This window comes from Ascidiella aspersa, chromosome 9, assembly GCF_963924565.1.
Source record: "Ascidiella aspersa chromosome 9, kaAscAspe10.2, whole genome shotgun sequence".
Lineage (NCBI taxonomy): Eukaryota > Metazoa > Chordata > Ascidiacea > Phlebobranchia > Ascidiidae > Ascidiella > Ascidiella aspersa.
Window position 1 is genome coordinate 14,017,392 of NC_139455.1, and position 18,401 is coordinate 14,035,792.

Here is an 18,401-nt window from a genome sequence, read left to right on the forward strand (position 1 = left end):
CAAAGAAACGAAGCTACAAAGATCGACTATTGAGACGAAAATCGTGGCTTTTCAAAAAACTTTCCATTAATATTTCAAAAAAAGTTAAGAACCACTGGTCTAGACACATTAACATATTTTATTGGACTCCAACCATAAGACCGAAATTAAAACAACATCAACGCCTATTGATACACAATTCAGAATAAGACCAAAGTAATGCTAATATCAAATAGTCGTAATGCCGTCTCAATCGCAACTAGCCCTAAACCCTCAGAATAAGACGTAAATTGCCAGACAAGGCCTATACAATATTTTACCTTACCTCAACCTCAACCCCACCCCTAACTTTAACACAACTCATACAATTCCAATCCTATAGCCTACCAATTTCTAACCCCTTCTATTACCCACCACTGACCCAAAACAGGAGCAAACAAAGCAATGCAAAAACAAAGACGCCAAACACTGCGCCGTTCATATTAGGGCACCCAAACGTCGACACGAAAACGGCCAATAACCCCCGATTGTCTTATATACTCTCCCACTACAATTTCAGGCGTCATTTTGTCCAGTTAGGCCTTATTCGAATAAATTTAGACCTTCTTTCGACAGGTTTAGGTCTTATTCAGACCATTTTAGATCTTATTCTGTCGTGGATATTACTGCGTATAATTGGCTTTATGTCGTAGGTTTAATAACATGGTATTATAGATAATTCTGCTTTAGATATTTTTGCTTTGTAGGTCTTATTGTTTGTTCCCATTTGGATGCCATTCTATTTAATGTTTCATACACCAAAATTAGGAGATCGCGGTAAGTTTGAAAACTGAAAAGAAGGTCTCTCGGTCGCGAGAACAAAAAATACTGTTTTAGAAAGTGCCATAAGAGCACTAGATGCATACGGTTTGGAGAAAAATATTATTTAAAAAAGGGTTAAAACATACTAAATAACACAAGGTGATTCACGTCAAAAAACGTGATTTTAAAATTACATGAAGTAGGCAAAAAGCTTACGAAGAAGTGGCTTTGTCCAAAGTCTCTATAGAAAACTTTGGGTTTATCCATGGACTTTGGCAATTTATTTTGAACTCCTTTCGCTCCTGACGTTGGGCAATCAAATAAGAGGATCTGGAAAAATAAGGTTGCTTCCCGCTGCATTGTTCAAGAGTATAGTTGTATTGTATGACTAAAACAAACATTAGCCGTTTTAATGACAATACGATTGCGGATGCAATTATACGAGAACGGTATCAGGTAGGTTAGGTTATTTTCATCTTTTTTGGTAAGTGCACATTGCATAAACATGACTGCCACAACCAAAGCCAAAGGGAAGGAATTGCGAAATATCTGCAGGCATTCCATGCTAGTCGGCTAAGTGGCAACCCTTTCTTATCATCAACACTCTTTACAGGGTTGGAATTTAGCATGTTTGCCGTTCGGCAATGCGCGAGTGTCTTTAAGCAACCAAGTGGTTATCGTTATTTAGACTTACTGACTTTGTTGTTTATCTGTGATAAATTATGTTAAATGCAAAGCTACTGAAGGCTAACTATTTCTTTAGAGTGTAAACAATTCAAGCTTGCGCAAAGTCTACAACAACTATTTAAATAAGCCGATTGTGCATTGTAAAAAATCCTATACAGTCAATATTGCAAGGCAAAGGCACTCTCCATAGTAGTTTTGGTAACAAATTATTTTCCTACGCATCTAATTATATATTTTGATATTTTCTTGAAAATGTCATACAGAAAAAACACTTAGGATTAAGTGGTGTATAAGGACCAATTATAGTGGATAAATACTACTCCATTTTTTTTGTGCAAATTGTTCCATGTGAGTTTTTAACAAAAAAACAGTAAATGTCGAACATGAACTTCTCTACCAGTAACTCCATCTGTCTGTTCAAGCAAGAAATAAATAACATGTACAAATGATGCCCCCATAAAGGTTGACTGAAATCATATGGCTTAAACCAGGGATTCTTAACTTTTTTTGTATGTTTTACCCTTATAACAAAGATGAATTTTAGATTTATCCTCAATATTAAAATTGTGCTTAGTTATTAAAAAAACGAAAGTAACAAATTACACCAGTAATTTTGCTATTATCGCTGAACTTTCTAGGCCTAAACTGCTCACAAATTAAATGTAATACACACCATCTGCTCGCAAACACGGTATATAAATCTATGCCGCGACTGCTGAAAAAAACTTGGGGTAAATTTACCCCAGGTTAAGAAAGGCTGGCCTAAACAGTATTTTCGTGCACAACTTTCATGTAAAAATAATAGGTCTTTTTGTTCTTTATTCGCACCGGTTCACAGTGTAATTTTTTTTTAGTAAAAATATCTTGATTGGTGCTCCAAAGGAATATTCTCGAACATTAAAGTATGAACTACATGTTCGAGTGAGCTACATTTTTTTAAATTTCATATAAAAGCCATTAATCAACATATTTGTTTAAATTTTTGTGCATTTTTACTTAACGCCTTAATTTTAATTTTGACATAACCGCTTTTTACCAAGTCAAAAACAAATTGGTCTACTGATTAGTCATTGTTGGGAGAGTAGCAGAGACGTTGGGAGAGTAGCAGAGAAGTCACAGAACTTAGAGTGGATTGTTCTTGGACTTTAAAAGCCCAAAATTTGATAATAGGAAAATATATTACTGATATTTTTTTTGCGTTATACAACCATAACCAAGCTATTCGTTCTGTCCAAATTCATTAACAAAACACTCAACCAAGGCAACACAGTCAAGGAAGTATAACCCACATGAATTATATTTTTTGTCAGAAGTTTATGTATTGCTGTGGCCTGGTGGTAAACTAACATAATAGCAATCAACTTTTATTTAAATGTCATTATTCCACCTGAATAATTTGCCAACCATGTTTAAATTTTATGGGACCTAAAACCTGCATTTTTTTTAAATAATGAAGGTAAAACCTAAAATTCATAATACGTTATTCTAAACTTGTATTTTTTAGGACACGTCTTTAATCATTTGGAGAGAGCAACAAGAATTGTTAAAACTTTATCCAGGAAGTTTCAAGTCTGATTTTTTACTCAGAACAAATACCCATTGGTGAAGCATATTTTAACTGTTCATAATTTTAGTTTTTTTATGATAATCCTGAATTAGGCTGACATGGTTTGTGAAAAAATGCCCAATACCACAGTAAATTGATAATCTGATGTTTTAGGTACTCATCATATGGAAATTCCAAAATCTTGGTGAGAGATACAACTAAACTTCAAGGTTTAAAATTACCCGCCTCTGGTGGAATAGCAGCAACTTCAAAGATCTGCAACATTTTATAAAAATTCAAAGAAATCATAATGACGCTAATATTATTAAACCGCATGTATCATGGTGTTGGTTCCTGTAAATTTTTTAGAAATGTTTTGTCAGTCAAAAGACCTTATTCTATAGACGAAAACAAAGAAACAAAGATAAGTGCAACAAACCATAAGGTATGAATTTACTTTTTGTCATTACAAACAAAGTCAAAGATTTCATATTTTATGTACCTAATTTCATTTATTTTAGGTTATTACTACAGTTGATAAATCTCTACCTAGGCAGACGTTTGCAAACATGCTAAGAAATTCGCCATTTATTGAATTAGGAGATTTTTCCAAAACAAAGGTTGCAGGAAGAATCATTCAGGTTTGAGATACACTTGACTTTGGGCTGGTTGTTAAAGTAAGCCTATGGTCCGGTTAGAAAGGTTCTTTCAACCAGGCCTTTTTCCTTTTTCACCAGGCCATACCATTATTAAAACTAAAATTTCAGTGGAATATTTCTTCTGTACATCATATAATAACCCCAGATATCCTAATTGTATTTTGGATGTCCCGTTATGACATACTTTGTCATGTTTTCTTTTTTGACTTTTTTTATTGTTTTATTTTACATCCCTGCTAAATAGTTATACTTTTTTAATATTGTTACCCTTTAAAGTGCTTACATGTTATTCACTAACTTTTAAAAAAGTGATCAATTATTATTAATTCATTTAATGATAAAGCATCAATAAAAATCAGTTAACATATAGCATCAAATAAATTGTAAAATCCCCTTTAAAACTTTTAACTATTATACCATTTGCCCGTAAAAGCGGTTTTCAATCTTAATAAAAAAAGTTAACACATTTGACCATATTTCTTGTGGAATGTAGATTATTGATGATTATGCATATGTTGACTTTGGAGGAAAGTTTTACAGTGTGTGCAAAATCCCTATTGTAAATGCAGAAAAATATCGGCGAGGGACTTTTGTCACTATCGTGTTAAAGGATTTTGAACTGTCAGCAAGGTAAAGTTATTCTAAGTTAGGGTTATTGTTAGTGCTATATTATAAATAATTAATATTTGTATTTCATTGTGTTACACATAAAATTGAAAACATATATGTATCCTAACTGTATTACTAGGTTCCTTGGGGCAACAACAGATACCACTCTGCTTGAAGCAGATGGATTTATCACGAGTTTATCACAACACAATGCAAAAACGCCACAAACTAATAACAAGATAAACAAAGATGTTCCAGAACAAACGCAGATTTCAAAAAAAATTGTAAATCAGAATGAAGTTTCCAATATTCAAGTTAAACTTGAAACCGAATTAACATCAAATGAAGATAATAGTTCATTGAAATAAATGCATAAGTGTTTTACATGCTACTTTTTTTTAAATAAAAGTTGTGTTGCAACAATTGAAATGACTAAAAAAAGCCCAAAATAGCCTAGCAGTTAGTTTCTTATTATGACAGTACCAAAATTGAAATAAAGTGGCACAATATATATAAAACCAAAAGATTGCATTTAAATGTCATATTTCGAAAAGTGCGCCTGTTTAAATTAGGGCTGGGGGTCGGTTACAAAAAAAAAACAAAGTCCGACTCCGGCCCGGACTCAGCCTGTATTCCGTCAACTTACGTAACTGAAGTAACGTGGATAATCAGCAATTCACTTCTAGGGGTGTCATATAATTTATTCACTCACAATACATGGTTGTAAAATATTCCACCTTTACAACTTCCAGTTGGCGGCCTTATCAGTATCCATCCGCATGTCGGACTCTGGACTCGGATAGTTTTACGTGGTCTTACTCGAGTCCAAAGCCCTGGTGCAGATATTGTAATTTGGCGAAACTTTTACTGTTAGTAGTTCCATTCGTGCATGATGTCTTTAGGCTGAATAGATTCCCTCAAAACGAAAAACACTAGGCTCTTGAGCAACATTGTCGCGTATAGGTCTACAATTGAAAGAGGCGGCGGGCCGTATAGGTTGCCCAATCCTGTATGGCCTAGTTCTTAATTGCAAATATAATTCTAATTTATTATCAAAGAAATCAACCGTGGAGTATTTTTGATGTGGCACTTTATGTGATTTGTATATAAAATGCACTTTAAAGTTTTTTGGTTTTAAATGTCACTTTCACGCAGGTCGTATCCTTTAGTTATAAGTAGACTTGCCATTTTTTAGAAACGTAAATCTGGGACGCATATTGAAAACAGCAAATAAACTTTATGTAGACCTAATACAAAATAATTTAATGCAACTAATTAACTTGTTGAGGTTATTTTATATTTTGTCAGGGGGTATTTTTAAGGGTGGTTTGTCAAGTAGTTTAAATTTTAACCGAAAGTAATGCTCAGTATTGTGAATAAAATGAGTCCAGTAAATACTTTCTTCAATTAAAGTAGGATGCGGCCCTCGTGAAAGCAGCAACAATTGTAGGCCGTACGTGTTGGCAAAGTTGTTGTCTCCATAACAAATTCGTATTCCCTGGACCAAATCATTCTCAAGCATAGCTTAAACAAAATCTAAGATTCCATCAAGCTGGCCTCTTAAAACTATTATATATTATGTTCTACTCTGCGCCATTTGCTTGAGCCGCGTGTTATTGCCGATGATTTAAAAAGGTAATTTACCATGTTACTTAAAACTAATGTTACGGATTGCGTAATATCCTGACTTGAGTGTTAAAAAGTGTGTAAAGTGGTAAACGTTTTAATTTTTTCTAAATAAAACATTTTAATTTCTCTAATCGTAAATTGTTATAGAGCAGGGGCGGGCAACTTCTCCGGTCGGCGGGCCAGATATGGCCAAATGAAGTACATGGCGGGCCGGATTAAGTTCTGCCGAACCATTCACTAACGTAAAACCTATAGTTGTATAGCAGCCATTGTTCGCATTGCGTGATATTCAGCCAATAAGTAATCCTGGTACCATACTGCGTCCAACATAAATAAAATCTCGTTTGAAACTGAAAATTGGTTACGATTGAAACCACCGCTGTAAATGCGACGTTATTCGAACTCTACTTAAATTCTCCGCGGTAACATACTTCAAGAAGTTCTTAAACCTAAAAGAAATTAACTTCAATTAAGGCAATATACCTAATTTGATTTTTATTTCCACGCAGCTATAATTGCTATTAAATTTTTTTATACAATGCAACAAAGTATGTATAACCAAAAAGCAATTTTTAAAGAAACATGTTCAATTCTTAGTCTTGTTAAATTACTATCTTTAAACAGTTTTTTTATACAATAAAACAAAGTATGTAGGCTAACCAAAAAGCAATTTTGAACCTACTCACAAACGTAAAACCTTTAAGCAGATACGTAATCGCTGTACCATATTGCGTCCAACGTTAGTAAAATCTCGTTTGAAACTAAAAATTGGTTTTGATTAAAACTGCCGCATTAAATGCGAAATTTTGCAAACTCTACCTGAATTTTGCGCGGTAACAGACCCGCTCGAAAAATAGTTAATTTAGATTAAAAAAAATTTGCTTGACAGCCTTAAAAAATGAAAAAGTAAAAAGTATTACTTAGTTTTAAGAAAGAATTGGTAAATGGCTAATTCAAGAGTTTTTACATTTTTTACTTTTTCTTTGTAAATCTCAAATTGAAAAATCCGGGACAAGGCCTTAAAACCGGGACTGTCCCGGCTAAACCGGGACTGTCCCGGCTAAACCGGGACGTATGGCAAGCCTAGTTATAAGGTGTTACTGTTATTGTAGGAAAGTATTTAGTTACCCAGATGTTATTATCGACTAAACTTAATTTTGACAATAAGTAAACGTAGCCTAAGCACGTTTTTGCGTGACGAATATAAAATGATTTGATAATGTCAAATCAAACTTAAACCTACGCTTTTTTGTAAGTTATTTTTATCTATTAGAGGAACTTAATACTAAGCATAAATGAACCAAATACCGGTATAAGCTATTATTCAAAACTTTCGTAGTTCGTATATTTAACCGCAACAATTTCGCTAAAATAATTCCGAAACAACTTGCATTAAATTACGACCGGTGGTAAACTAAAACCTTATCAACGTTTATCAAATGACCCTTGCGACAGGTGCTTACAAACTGTTTTATTTCGAATATTATTCGACTTAAAATTGGCCACAAATGATGCCTTGGCTCCTGAATTGCATTATTTGCTGTACTTGGCACAAAAGGCGAAAGGTTAAATAACCAAGCATAATCTGAGTATTTACACACGCCATTTTTGGTTAATACCGTTAGTCGCCTTTCTCGCAAAATCGTTCCCATTTCCTTAACCTATGTACTTAAGAGATGCGTATGTTTAGTTTAGAGCAGAGGTTCCCAACGGGGGCGTTTTGGATCTTTTTCTAATTTTGGGGGCGCTGAACGCACATAAGGGGGCGTTACACAAAAGTACTTACGGCAAAATTTAAAAAAATAGTAACAAACAGCACTGTAGTTACTTTTAACCTCAAATGGCAATTTCTGTACTTGTAGTAGTTTTCCGACCATTGTTACGTAACAATTGGCTTTCTTATGTAAAGTTGTTGATTGCTGTTGCGTTTCAACGTTTTATTCGCGGCAAAATGTTTGTATACTATTTAAAGCAGGGGTCGCCAACCTACGGGCCGGATTCGGCCCGCCGCTTCTTTGACTACTAGACACGAGCCCATTTTAAATACTTTTTGACTATTTTAACTTAGTACGGCCAAAAAATTTTGACGCTTAGCGCGAATGATTTTTCTACGTCCAGTAATTGTTACGTTTTGATGCTGTCTTTGGACTAGATCAGGGCTTCTTTAACGTTGCTCCGTGGAAGGCTGCCAAATTTAAAAGAAATGCCGGTATACCCCTAAAAATTCGCGATCGCTTCGCTCGCCACGTGTGCCAGGACTTAAAAGCTTAACAAACACTGAATTACACTATCTATTAGGCAATTAGGGTTATCGCGTTTCTTCAAATGAGCTTTCTTAAACTTTTCATTAATAGTATGGATGAAAAAAATTCGAGGCCCGCCAGATTCACAGTTGTTCTAATATTTTAATAACACAGTTCTTAATTAACTTTTGTGCGGTCCACAGAAACCTTTCTGAGTTTGGTTTTAGCCCGCGACTAGAAAAAGGTTGTCGATCCCTGATTTAAAGAGTTTGTGCGGAAAGTTTAATTTTTCCTGGTAATGACATAACCTGGTGAATTAATGTATATATAAAATCCTATAGTGAATGTATGTTAAACCAGTCTTTCTTAAACAGGTGAATGGTTCATCCCAGGGTGAATAATTTTTTTGCAGGGGTGAACCAACCAAAAGGGGTGAATAAGGGTTAACCGTCAGAAAGGGATGACAGCTCTGCAGTAAATCGACTACTAAACTGTTTTTGGGTGTTTTTATTTATTTTGTGCTGTTAATATAGACGAGATAGTATTATCATATCACGAGACCAGCATGAATGAAATATGGAGATAGATGCTAGGGGTGGAGAAAACTCATAAAGTTTAAGAAGCACTGTGTTAGACAACCTAAAATATGTCTGACAGCTTATCGAAACGAAAGTGAAGACAATATGATGTTAGACAACGATTAATATAATACTTTACTGTAAAGCAAGATGAGGGGCGATTAGGGGGCACTATTGTAAAAAAAGTTGTGAAACACTGGTTTAGAGGGTAAGATGGTCCTCCTGGTAGAAAAAACAATGCGCAGTACCCATGTTGCGCTTTAGATTGAAGTCTAGCATGTGCTTTTTAGGAGTGCTAGAGCATTTTTTTGTGTGTTCCACGCCATGCACTGTACGCCCTCTGTCGACGACGTCGTTAAACTGACTTAATTTGAGTGGTAATTTAGAATTAATAGGAAAGCACTACCTTCAATTGGTCTTGCAACTATACGGTAGTAAAGATAATTCCGCTTTTGCTGTCGCCTTATATGTTGTTCCGGTTAAAGTAAAGTTAGAAAGACATTAGTTTCGTTACGGCTTTTAATTGACTTTTATAAGCCACGGGTGAACATGCTGGGCTTAAATTAAAACTGCATATTGTCAATTATATTTGATACGAAACGAACGCTATAAGCTCTTAGTGGAGAGTAAACAGTTACGCACGAAACAAGACAAAACAATATGGTTCGATATGCTCTTTGGAAACACTAAGAATCTTTTATTAAACCTCAAGGCAAAATTACAAACAATAAAGACATGATTCACACCACAGCAATTTTGCTAAAATATACTACAGACACCTATTGCATAGTCGTATACAACAGGGCTTCCCAGTCTTAAGTTTGTGACCCATTGAATTTATTAAAATTTTCGAAATCCCACAGGTTTAGGCTTAGCAGTTATTTGTTGTCTGCATATACACGGCCTGAGATTTAGAGTTAACATATGACGCTAGCTCAATGGTTTTTAATCTATAAGTAATTAATCTCAATGTGTAATTTGGCAAATAACATGGCCTTAATGATCATTTGAATGCAAAACAGTGAGACACTCTTAGTGCTGTTTATCAACTAACTTATTACAACTGCGCTGCACCAAAAGCTATCGGATTTTATCGCCGATAACCGATACTAATATTCATAAGCGATCGCGGTCATATTTAAACGCCTGTCACTTGCCCAATTCAATTTGCAATCGAGCGAAATTTTACCAAGACACTTCTACAAACCTTATAATGCCATAGAAAGTAAAAAATATCAATTTTGAAAATATTTCATATTCAACATTTAACATGCGTATTATCGCGAATTTTTATCCCACCAACATCCGACCAAAATATCAATTAACACACCGAGAGACCAAATAATTCGTGTAGCCATGGATCACACCTTTCCAACGATTCCAAACATGACCTGGTGAAATTTGGGGATATCGGATTTTATCGTCAATAACCGATACTAATATTCATAAGCGATCGCGGTCATTATTAAACGCCTTTGTAAAATTTGCAATCGAGCGACATTTTACCAAGACACTTTTCTTATTTGGTCTCTCGGTGTGTAAATGATTTTTTCTTGTAAATTTTGGCGAATATTAATATGTAATATTAATATTTTTGTTAATTTTTAGTATTTTTTTCAATTTGAAAAATATAGGGCATTCTTATAGTTGTGGTGAATTTTTTTTCAAAATAATTTTCAAATATTTAACATGAAATTTTTCATTCAAGCATGAAATTTTTCATTTAAGCAATTAAAGTTGGCAAAATTGTTTGGTGATAGACCGCCCATGATTGATGATTGTATTTCAATATGTTTCGAAGTCAGAAAAAGGGGAATATTTAAACACATAACAGTTTGTTTGAAACGGATATAGGCCTACTCGCGTCCTTAAACTAGTCTTACGACCCCCTGCAGGATCACGACACATAGTTTGGGAAGCTATGGTATAACAAGGGGATAGTTTTTATGGTATAACAAAGGGACAATTTCATTTGGCAAAAATGATTAAAAGATACACCAATTATTTTGATACCACCATACATTAAACTAGAACACCATTTCTCAAGCATGACCTAAGAACCACTGCACTGGAAAAGAATAAATAGTCATAATTACTCATTATTAATCTTTGATTCTTGTCTTCTTGGTGATAAATTTAGACCAAATGGTCTGCAGTATATGTTTATTCACGGCCACCTACTGGGTTTATTTATTTTTAGTAAGGGATACAAAGGGATTTAAACAGCTTTAGATTTTTCAAGAGGTTAATAAAACTGTTAAATAGTTTTTGCTATTTAACATTCCTTTGCCCTCACCTGCCCAAAATGTTTCCCTATATGTCTTGTGACATTATTGATGATTTTAAGCGTGTCAAGTAAAAAAAGTTTGCAGAGAACTGGTTTAAGCGGCAAACATGTTTTTATAAAAGTACTTATTAAAATAAATATGCATAACTTTGAAGTATCTGAATCAACAATAATTTAAACATAATTTCAAGTTTATAATTGATTCACCTGAAATGTGTTGTTATCATGATTCCTTAAATATATTACTACAACTAGTTAGTTGGAAAGAATTTTTTTATGCATAATTAGTCCTGTTTCTTAAGGTTTCCAATACCACACTCCATGAACTGTGATGTAACAAACGCAGTTATTGACAGTCCAATCATCAACTCACAAACACAAAGAGATTGGTTCCAACCAAATGCTTCCATGAGCATTGAAAACGGAAGTCCACCCAGCATCAATCCAAAATTTCCCACAAGAGCGCAAAATGCATGCGCAGTGCCTGTACATGAACTGTGCTTTAAAAGCCATTTTAAATTAATTAGGACAAGCTTTAAATTTTACTGTACAATAATTTAACACTATGTTACAAAACAGATTGAATTTAGGTAACACTCATAAATGTTTTTGATGTATATAACTAACTATTGCAATAATGCTAAAGAGGGGCGTAGCGCGTGGGGGGTTGTCTAGGAGCTTGACACCCCCTTTGAAATCTCAGTAAACAATTTTGACAAAACTAAAACCGTGATTGCTGCGATGTTACATCGGCAACATTGTACCTGGCATTGAAATCACGTCGGTGCTTATTGCCACCAACGCCTAATCACCGCTCGTTATCGTTGTTTTATATATCACCGCTCGTTATCGTTGTTTTATATAGCAGTTCGCCTGTCACCAACTTAAGTAATCTCAAACACGCCTGATAACGAAAATATATTCTATTGTTGAAGCGGACATTCTCAACAACGTAGAAAACAGGCGTGTAAGCTACAGTCTTAACCGCAGGTCGCTCTATTGAATGTTTTTATTAGCTTCAATCTCGAAAAGGAGCGCTTGATCGTCGCATTTTGAAACATAGATTAAAAAGTCGGCGAACTATAGCGTCCCGCTAAACTGTGTTTTTCTTGCACAGTTTTAGCTGAATAATTTACTAATTATACAGAGTTCAAAAAGGTCGATTTTGAAGCCACGCTTCATACCATCGGCGAAATTAAACTACAAGTATCACCAAATTTGTTGATAAACATCGTTAATTTGCTGACAAGTAAGTGCAACAGTTTGTGATTGATACGGCACAAAGGCTGTTCTGACACCGCAATTCCATAGCGTTTCGCGCGCAATTGAAATCCCATGACAATCGGACGTGAGTAAGACAATTGGACCTGAATACGAGGTGTTGCAATTTTTCTAACGTCAATTAGCCGACTTTAAACAGCCGTAACCTTCTAATAATCGCCGTTTTTAGAGTCTAGAATACACGAAACGTAAAATTTTTCGGGATCCGCCCATATCCGCTAGGGGTGTTCATAATACACACCCCAGACCCCCTAGGTCAATGGTTCTCAAAGGGAGTCACTTGGCTCCTTGTGGGGAATTTTTAATTTTGGTGAGGAAATTTGTTCCAGTGAGGAATTGGGGAGGAAAAGTGGATGAAAATGGCTCACTTTTTATTATTTGATAATTATAACACATAACTATAACTGCTCAAAGTTTAAATGGCAACGTCTACTTACTATACGACTAAAGTAGCCTTGCAACTGTGTTAAACTATGTCATAATAGACTCTGTTTGGTTTACAATATCTATTGTTTCGTCACAGTAAGTAAAGTTCACTAGCACCAGGTGTCGTTTTATACTGTTTGTTTGTTTTAGCATGGTTGTAAAAGCATGGTAAAAGTAATACGTGAAAGTAAAGTAAAGAAAGGTTAAAACATAAGATTGCCCAGATCCAGTATATATTTTAAATTCTGCAAAATGCCAAAGCAAATGCTCGAGAGCGACTTTTTCCAAATCATTCATTTAAAAAACATGTGGTTGGATCCACAAGTTTGTGCTAAATATGCCAAATTAACCGTTGCACACTTCTTCCATTTCCGACTACATATTAAGTTGAATGTGGTTTTAGTGCCATTACAGATATTTTAACCAAATAAGGAATACTTTACATTTGCAAACGCGGTGATCTTCGGGAAAAACTGACATGCTTTTCTGCTCAATTTTCATTGTTTTTTTGTTTTAAACATGAAGCTCATGGTTCACATTAACAATGAATAACGCTTTGTACCCTACTTTTGTAATGTTCACTGTTATCTCTGAGATGAATCATAAAAACGCACCTTGCACATCATATCCACATACTGTGAAATTTTGGCAATATTCCTTTTGAAATTTTTTGGGGAGGAATTAACATTGTTTAAGTCTTGGGAGGAATACGAAAAAAACTTTGAGAACCACTGCCCTAGGTGATTTGGGTTACTGATGATTTGACACATTGGCGTATCCAGTGGGGCTGGGGTTTGTGTCCCCCTCTTTTTTGTTAGTGATATTATCGTGTTTTGTTCGTTTTGGTTAGGATTTAGCAAACTGCAATGTTTTAATGTAATTGGGCGACGCGTCCTAAGCTAATGCGTAACCAAAATCTAACGCAAAGCTCCGTTTTTGTCTTTTTTTGAGCGACCGTAAAACGCAGTATATTTTTTCTCTTTCGTAATTTTGCCTGAGGGGTCATGCCCCCCCCCAAAAAATTTATAAATATTTTACTCTTAATAATTTGTTTTGTAGCATTTATGAGCAGTACCACAACATTTGATCACAGGCATGCCACACCTTCAATTGTCATGCATTGTTACGTCACAAACGATGTAGTTAATATAACATTTACTATACATTAATGTACTTTTACTACTTTCAGACAGTTTTTGCTCATTGACTGTTTTTTGAGTATTGCGTTAACACTCAGTCAGTTGCTGCTCGAAACGGTTTGCTAGCATTGTTACTTGTGTTCGTTACGGCAGTTGATACAATGCTAAGAGCTAAATAAAACATTCCAACTTTTTGGCCCTCCCCAAAAATTTTCGGCTGGCTACGCCACTGTTCGCTGTCTGCTCTAATCTTCGATATTGGTTAACAACGGATTTTTTTAACTGAAGCAGATTCTTAAAAGGTGGTATAATGATGACTGTTTTGCGCATTTAAAAGTCGCCCTTTTTTAAGCTATAATAGTCAACGAAAAATTATTCTCTATAAGCATATTCTAAGACCACGTGTTTAGTGTGTAGTTGACACAAATTATTTCTCCTCAACCGCAGCTTGTATTTTAACTGACTAAGCACACTGCTCGGCGCAGATGGAGCGCTAATTGGGGTATATTAACATCCGGGAAAAACAATCTTCGTTTAGTATTGCAGGTGGCGAAAGGCGTGCCTATAGTTTAACGCTAGTCCCATACATGGTACTTTGGAAACTGCGCTGCTGATAGTTTATGATTCTTCCAAAATCAATCACCCTTTTTTTACGGTCTTGGTTTAGTTTTTCGCTTGGCAGGAGTGTCGACGACGCACGTGTTCGCATTTGCTGGACGTTAGTTGTTTTTGATTAAAATGTTTTATGACGTCACATCCGTCACTGTTTTATGACGCCATTATTCATTAACGTCAGACGGAAAATAGGGGAATTGCCTAAGTTGAAAATTTGGGACACCCCCTTTGAAACGGTCACGCTACGCGCCTGATGATACATTACAACATAGCAATATAAAAATAGAAAGCTTTTTTAGGCCTACAAAGTTTCCACTAAAGTTCTTATTAACTAGTTTTAACAGTTAAATAAAAAAATAAGTGGTAACTGAACAGATGTCAATAGTTTTAAACATACCTGCTATGTCTGTTGAAGAATTTTCAATTGCCAAAACACCAACAAGACTTAAAATGCCATAAACACAGAATCCAATAACAAAACCAATCAAAGAGGTTAGAGCAGTTTGAATGCTGACATCAAAGACAATGACACGAAGAGCATACATAGAAATAAGAAGTGCAACATGGCATGCTATCAACCAGATATGCCTAGGGTTGCCTTTACTGGTGTAGCCAAAGACTGCCACAAGACGGTCACTTAAAACACCTTTAAATATATTATTTGTATTGATAAAATGATTATCTGTAAACTTTGTTTATATCAATTTGAACTATTAAATACCTGACAAAACACTTCCCACGAATCCTCCAAACTCTAAAGTCCCGATGTAAGCACTTGACATATGTTGGGAGGCATTTTTTTCCTAAAAAAATAAACCAAATTGTTTATAAACCACAGGTAACAAAATTAGTAGACTATGACATGCAATAGTTTTAATAAATTCCAACCTGAATAAGATACAAAGATCCCCAATCTGTAACAACTCCCTTTATTGAGAGTGTCATCAGAAAGCCAAAAGAAATAACATATGTGTAAGGACTGGATAATATTCTTCCCCAAGTTGATCCTTGTGCTTGTGGTTTTACATTACCTTTTTCAGTTTTTGTTACCTCTGTTTTGTTACCAGTCTCTCCAGTTAATTTTGCTAAGGTAAGGCCAACATCTTCAGGACTATCCTTGAGAATAAATAGTGAGAAAAAGGCAAAACTACAAGATACAATTCCACAAATTGATAAAACCGCTCGCCAGTTTCCACCATTCCAATCCATAAAGTAGGCTGATGCCAGTGGCCCAATGCTCGCAGGAACATTCATGCTTGTGCTAAGAATACTCCACAATGTTCCAAAAACTATTGGTGAAAACCACCTGAAGAGTTTAATTAAATATATAAAAAAACAATTTTATAGTGTGGCAATAAGAAATTCTACCACTTACATAAAATATGAATGTGTTTTATGAGAACCCAGCCTTATATAATAGTTTTTAAACAATTATTCGTTAATATTTAATTAGTTTATTGTATCCGTTATAACACCAAAATTTGTGAAAATCAGTTGAAAGTTGGTTACACGAAATTTGCATATGTTTCTACTCTACTAATTTTTGTAGTATATATATATATATATATATATATATATAGTAGTATAGCTAGAAGTATATATATATATCTATATTGGACCTTATTGTAAGACATTCAGTTATTTTTTTCAGAAAAATAAATATATATCACCTACCTACGTAGCAGTATGGCACAGGAAGGCCACCCAGGTCCTTGAACCAAGCCATTAACAAACCATAATAAAGCGAAGTATTTTGAGTCAGCTACACTGAATGTCACATTTGTAAGACCACAAAAAAACAAGCCACCAGCAAACATCCATTTGGGACTAAAATGGTCTGCTAGCATTCCACTAATAAATTTACCAATACTATAAGCAAGTGCCATGGAGCTAAGGATTTCTCCAATGCTTGTTGTATCCAAACCATCTTGTTTGACAACGCTTGGGATAACAAATGAAAATGACTTGCGATTAAAGATGTACATTGTATAACCAACATACATGCATATAAATATGCACCACTGATGAAAGCTATTTATGCCAAACATAATTGCAATACACCTCCTAGAATCTACAACCTATATTATCTAATACAATAAAATATTTTTTTTAACCTTTGTGACTATGCCTAAAAGGACCTCACGGTTGTACTCTAGTGCCAGACTGCATTCCATAATTTCTAGCCGCCAAAGATTTTTTTCGGCTAAAATCTTACGCCAAAATAGGACAATATAATAATACGCCAAAAACGACAATTTTGTTTAGGCAAATTCACAAGGCCAGCGAAGTTTCACACAAAAGATCTCTGGCGGGAAGGCACTGGAATGCAATCGGGCTCTGGTGTCTTCCTGCCAGAGATCTGTGGCGTGTCTAAAAATCACGGCAGTGCTGTTGTTTGGTGTGGCCGTAAAATATCGCAAATTTTAGAAATAACTTTACCCAGCCTAGTTTGCAATTTAGGGCACTTCACGCCGAGGTCTCGGGTGTGCAGAACCAAATTTTGTGTGCAGGTGTGCGATTATGTTATTTTTTTAAATTTGTGTGCACACCTGAAATGGTATATTGCGCACTTAAATTTCGAAAAAAGGCTAAATTGTGGTAGGATTGCCAACCTAAGGTGTACGATAAACATAATTGCAAACCTGAACACCTGTCCTAAACAATTTGGCTCCAAGATTTCGACGTGAAGTGTCGTGTAATGCAGAATGGGTCTTGTGTTTTTGGTTCACGTTTTTCAGAATTTTAGTAAACAAACAAATGTAGGGAAATAACCTGTTCTGACTTTATTTTAAAACTTTTTATCTATACAGGGGCCACCAAACCTTGACAATCGCGGGACAGCTATAAAATTTCAGCCAATAGGAAGCGTTCCAATAATTCTTGGATTTAGAAGCTCGCAATGGGCGTTTAAGTATCTACCGCGTTTGTTGACCCCTGTTGGCGTTTTAGTCGCAGAAACATAATGGGGAGTCTCCGTCCAACGGGAATCAGACATTTATCTTACTATGCTAACAAGCGTGACCCTGGAATCAGGAAATCATATTCCTTTGGCTGAGCTTTGGGACAAAAACGCAGTATACTGTGGCATGGCTAAGCCAAACTTGCCGACGAATCGGGTGATGCTAGAGCAGGGGTGGCCAACACGCGGCTCTGTACTTGTGAAAGGTGTGGCTCTTTGCGGTTAACCAGTAAAAAAATGCGGCTCTTGGTCTCTAATTGGTTGGCCACCCCTGTGCTAGAGTAAACTACTCCTTTAAATGGTTCTGGTTAGGTTAAATTCAACTTCTTTCAAAATATTCCTTTTAGTTTGGGTTTGGCTTTTCAAAATTACAAAAAAAAACATTTAGGGTTAGTTACAGTTCGGGAAAGTTGCTCATCAGATTCGGATTTTTTTTATTAGATTTTCAGTAAGACATTTTAAACCTGGAATAAAATTACTTAATATATCATTATTTTATGTTAATATCAGTTTTGTAATTTTAACAAGACGTGTTGTAAATGTTCGATTGATGTTTGTTTTTAGCGAATGTGGGGTGTAGTTACGGGTAAAAAGGCGCTGGCCCTTAAGACGAGAGCCGACGGCTGCCTAAGTCACTTACACGTTCCTTGTGGGTATCTGACTCCAAAGAAAAGCCGCTACCTGCCCTTAACTTCTTGAACTCTAGAAAGAGTCAATGCACTTAGTTGATATTTTTCGTTGAGTATCGGTAGGTTATTTATTCACAAATCTCAGAACACACGATATAATCGCACGGTGATTCAAGCCGCTGGTTCATACGCCGTTTATATTAAAATGAATTGCGAAACGACGATCATGCTGTCGGCTTTTGGTCACACGTCCGTTGACACCGCTCAACTTTTTGGTCACACATCCGTTGACACGACATGTAACTGCGACACTGGTCTGTTTGTGCATACGATT

General features: G+C 35.4%; 2 protein-coding genes across 7 annotated transcripts; one reads left to right on the forward strand and one right to left on the reverse strand.

The window, feature by feature from the left end:
• The first annotated feature begins 675 nt into the window (after positions 1 to 675).
• On the forward strand, positions 676 to 4,704 carry LOC146133112 (small ribosomal subunit protein bS1m-like). Of its 5 annotated transcripts, none has more exons than XM_083396875.1 (7): positions 881 to 1,236; positions 2,322 to 2,388; positions 2,972 to 3,069; positions 3,188 to 3,458; positions 3,535 to 3,654; positions 4,166 to 4,302; positions 4,421 to 4,704. In XM_083396875.1, exons 4-7 carry the CDS (start codon positions 3,324 to 3,326, stop codon positions 4,647 to 4,649), a joined length of 621 nt encoding a protein of 206 aa, XP_083253001.1. In that variant the 5' UTR covers positions 881 to 1,236; positions 2,322 to 2,388; positions 2,972 to 3,069; positions 3,188 to 3,323; the 3' UTR covers positions 4,650 to 4,704. The 5 variants fall into 5 exon arrangements, with proteins under 5 accessions (XP_083253004.1, XP_083253001.1, XP_083253002.1 ...); XM_083396876.1 differs by having other exon boundaries at positions 881 to 1,123; XM_083396878.1 differs by lacking the exons at positions 881 to 1,236; positions 2,322 to 2,388 and adding an exon at positions 676 to 795.
• Positions 4,705 to 8,658: 3,954 nt separating this feature from the next.
• LOC146133113 (glucose-6-phosphate exchanger SLC37A4-like) lies at positions 8,659 to 16,561 on the reverse strand. Of its 2 annotated transcripts, none has more exons than XM_083396744.1 (5): positions 16,154 to 16,561; positions 15,368 to 15,785; positions 15,201 to 15,282; positions 14,877 to 15,125; positions 8,659 to 11,502 (listed from the first exon to the last, which is right to left on the reverse strand). In XM_083396744.1, exons 1-5 carry the CDS (start codon positions 16,525 to 16,527, stop codon positions 11,303 to 11,305), a joined length of 1,323 nt encoding a protein of 440 aa, XP_083252870.1. In that variant the 5' UTR covers positions 16,528 to 16,561; the 3' UTR covers positions 8,659 to 11,302. The 2 variants fall into 2 exon arrangements, with proteins under 2 accessions (XP_083252870.1, XP_083252871.1); XM_083396745.1 differs by having other exon boundaries at positions 8,659 to 11,518.
• Between the last annotated feature and the right edge of the window lie 1,840 nt (positions 16,562 to 18,401).

Coding starts and splice junctions, on each gene's coding strand:
- LOC146133112 (XM_083396878.1), top strand. CDS start 3,324: ATGACGCTAATATTATTAAACCGCATGTATCATGGTGTTGGTTCCTGT. Junction 3,459..3,534: donor TAAGTGCAACAAACCATAAG/GTATGAATTTAC, acceptor CATTTATTTTAG/GTTATTACTACAGTTGATAA. Junction 4,303..4,420: donor GATTTTGAACTGTCAGCAAG/GTAAAGTTATTC, acceptor CTGTATTACTAG/GTTCCTTGGGGCAACAACAG.
- LOC146133113 (XM_083396744.1), bottom strand. CDS start 16,527: ATGTTTGGCATAAATAGCTTTCATCAGTGGTGCATATTTATATGCATG. Junction 15,283..15,367: donor GATCTTTGTATCTTATTCAG/GTTGGAATTTAT, acceptor TTATTTTTTTAG/GAAAAAAATGCCTCCCAACA. Junction 11,503..14,876: donor TTCTTCAACAGACATAGCAG/GTATGTTTAAAA, acceptor GTTCATGTACAG/GCACTGCGCATGCATTTTGC.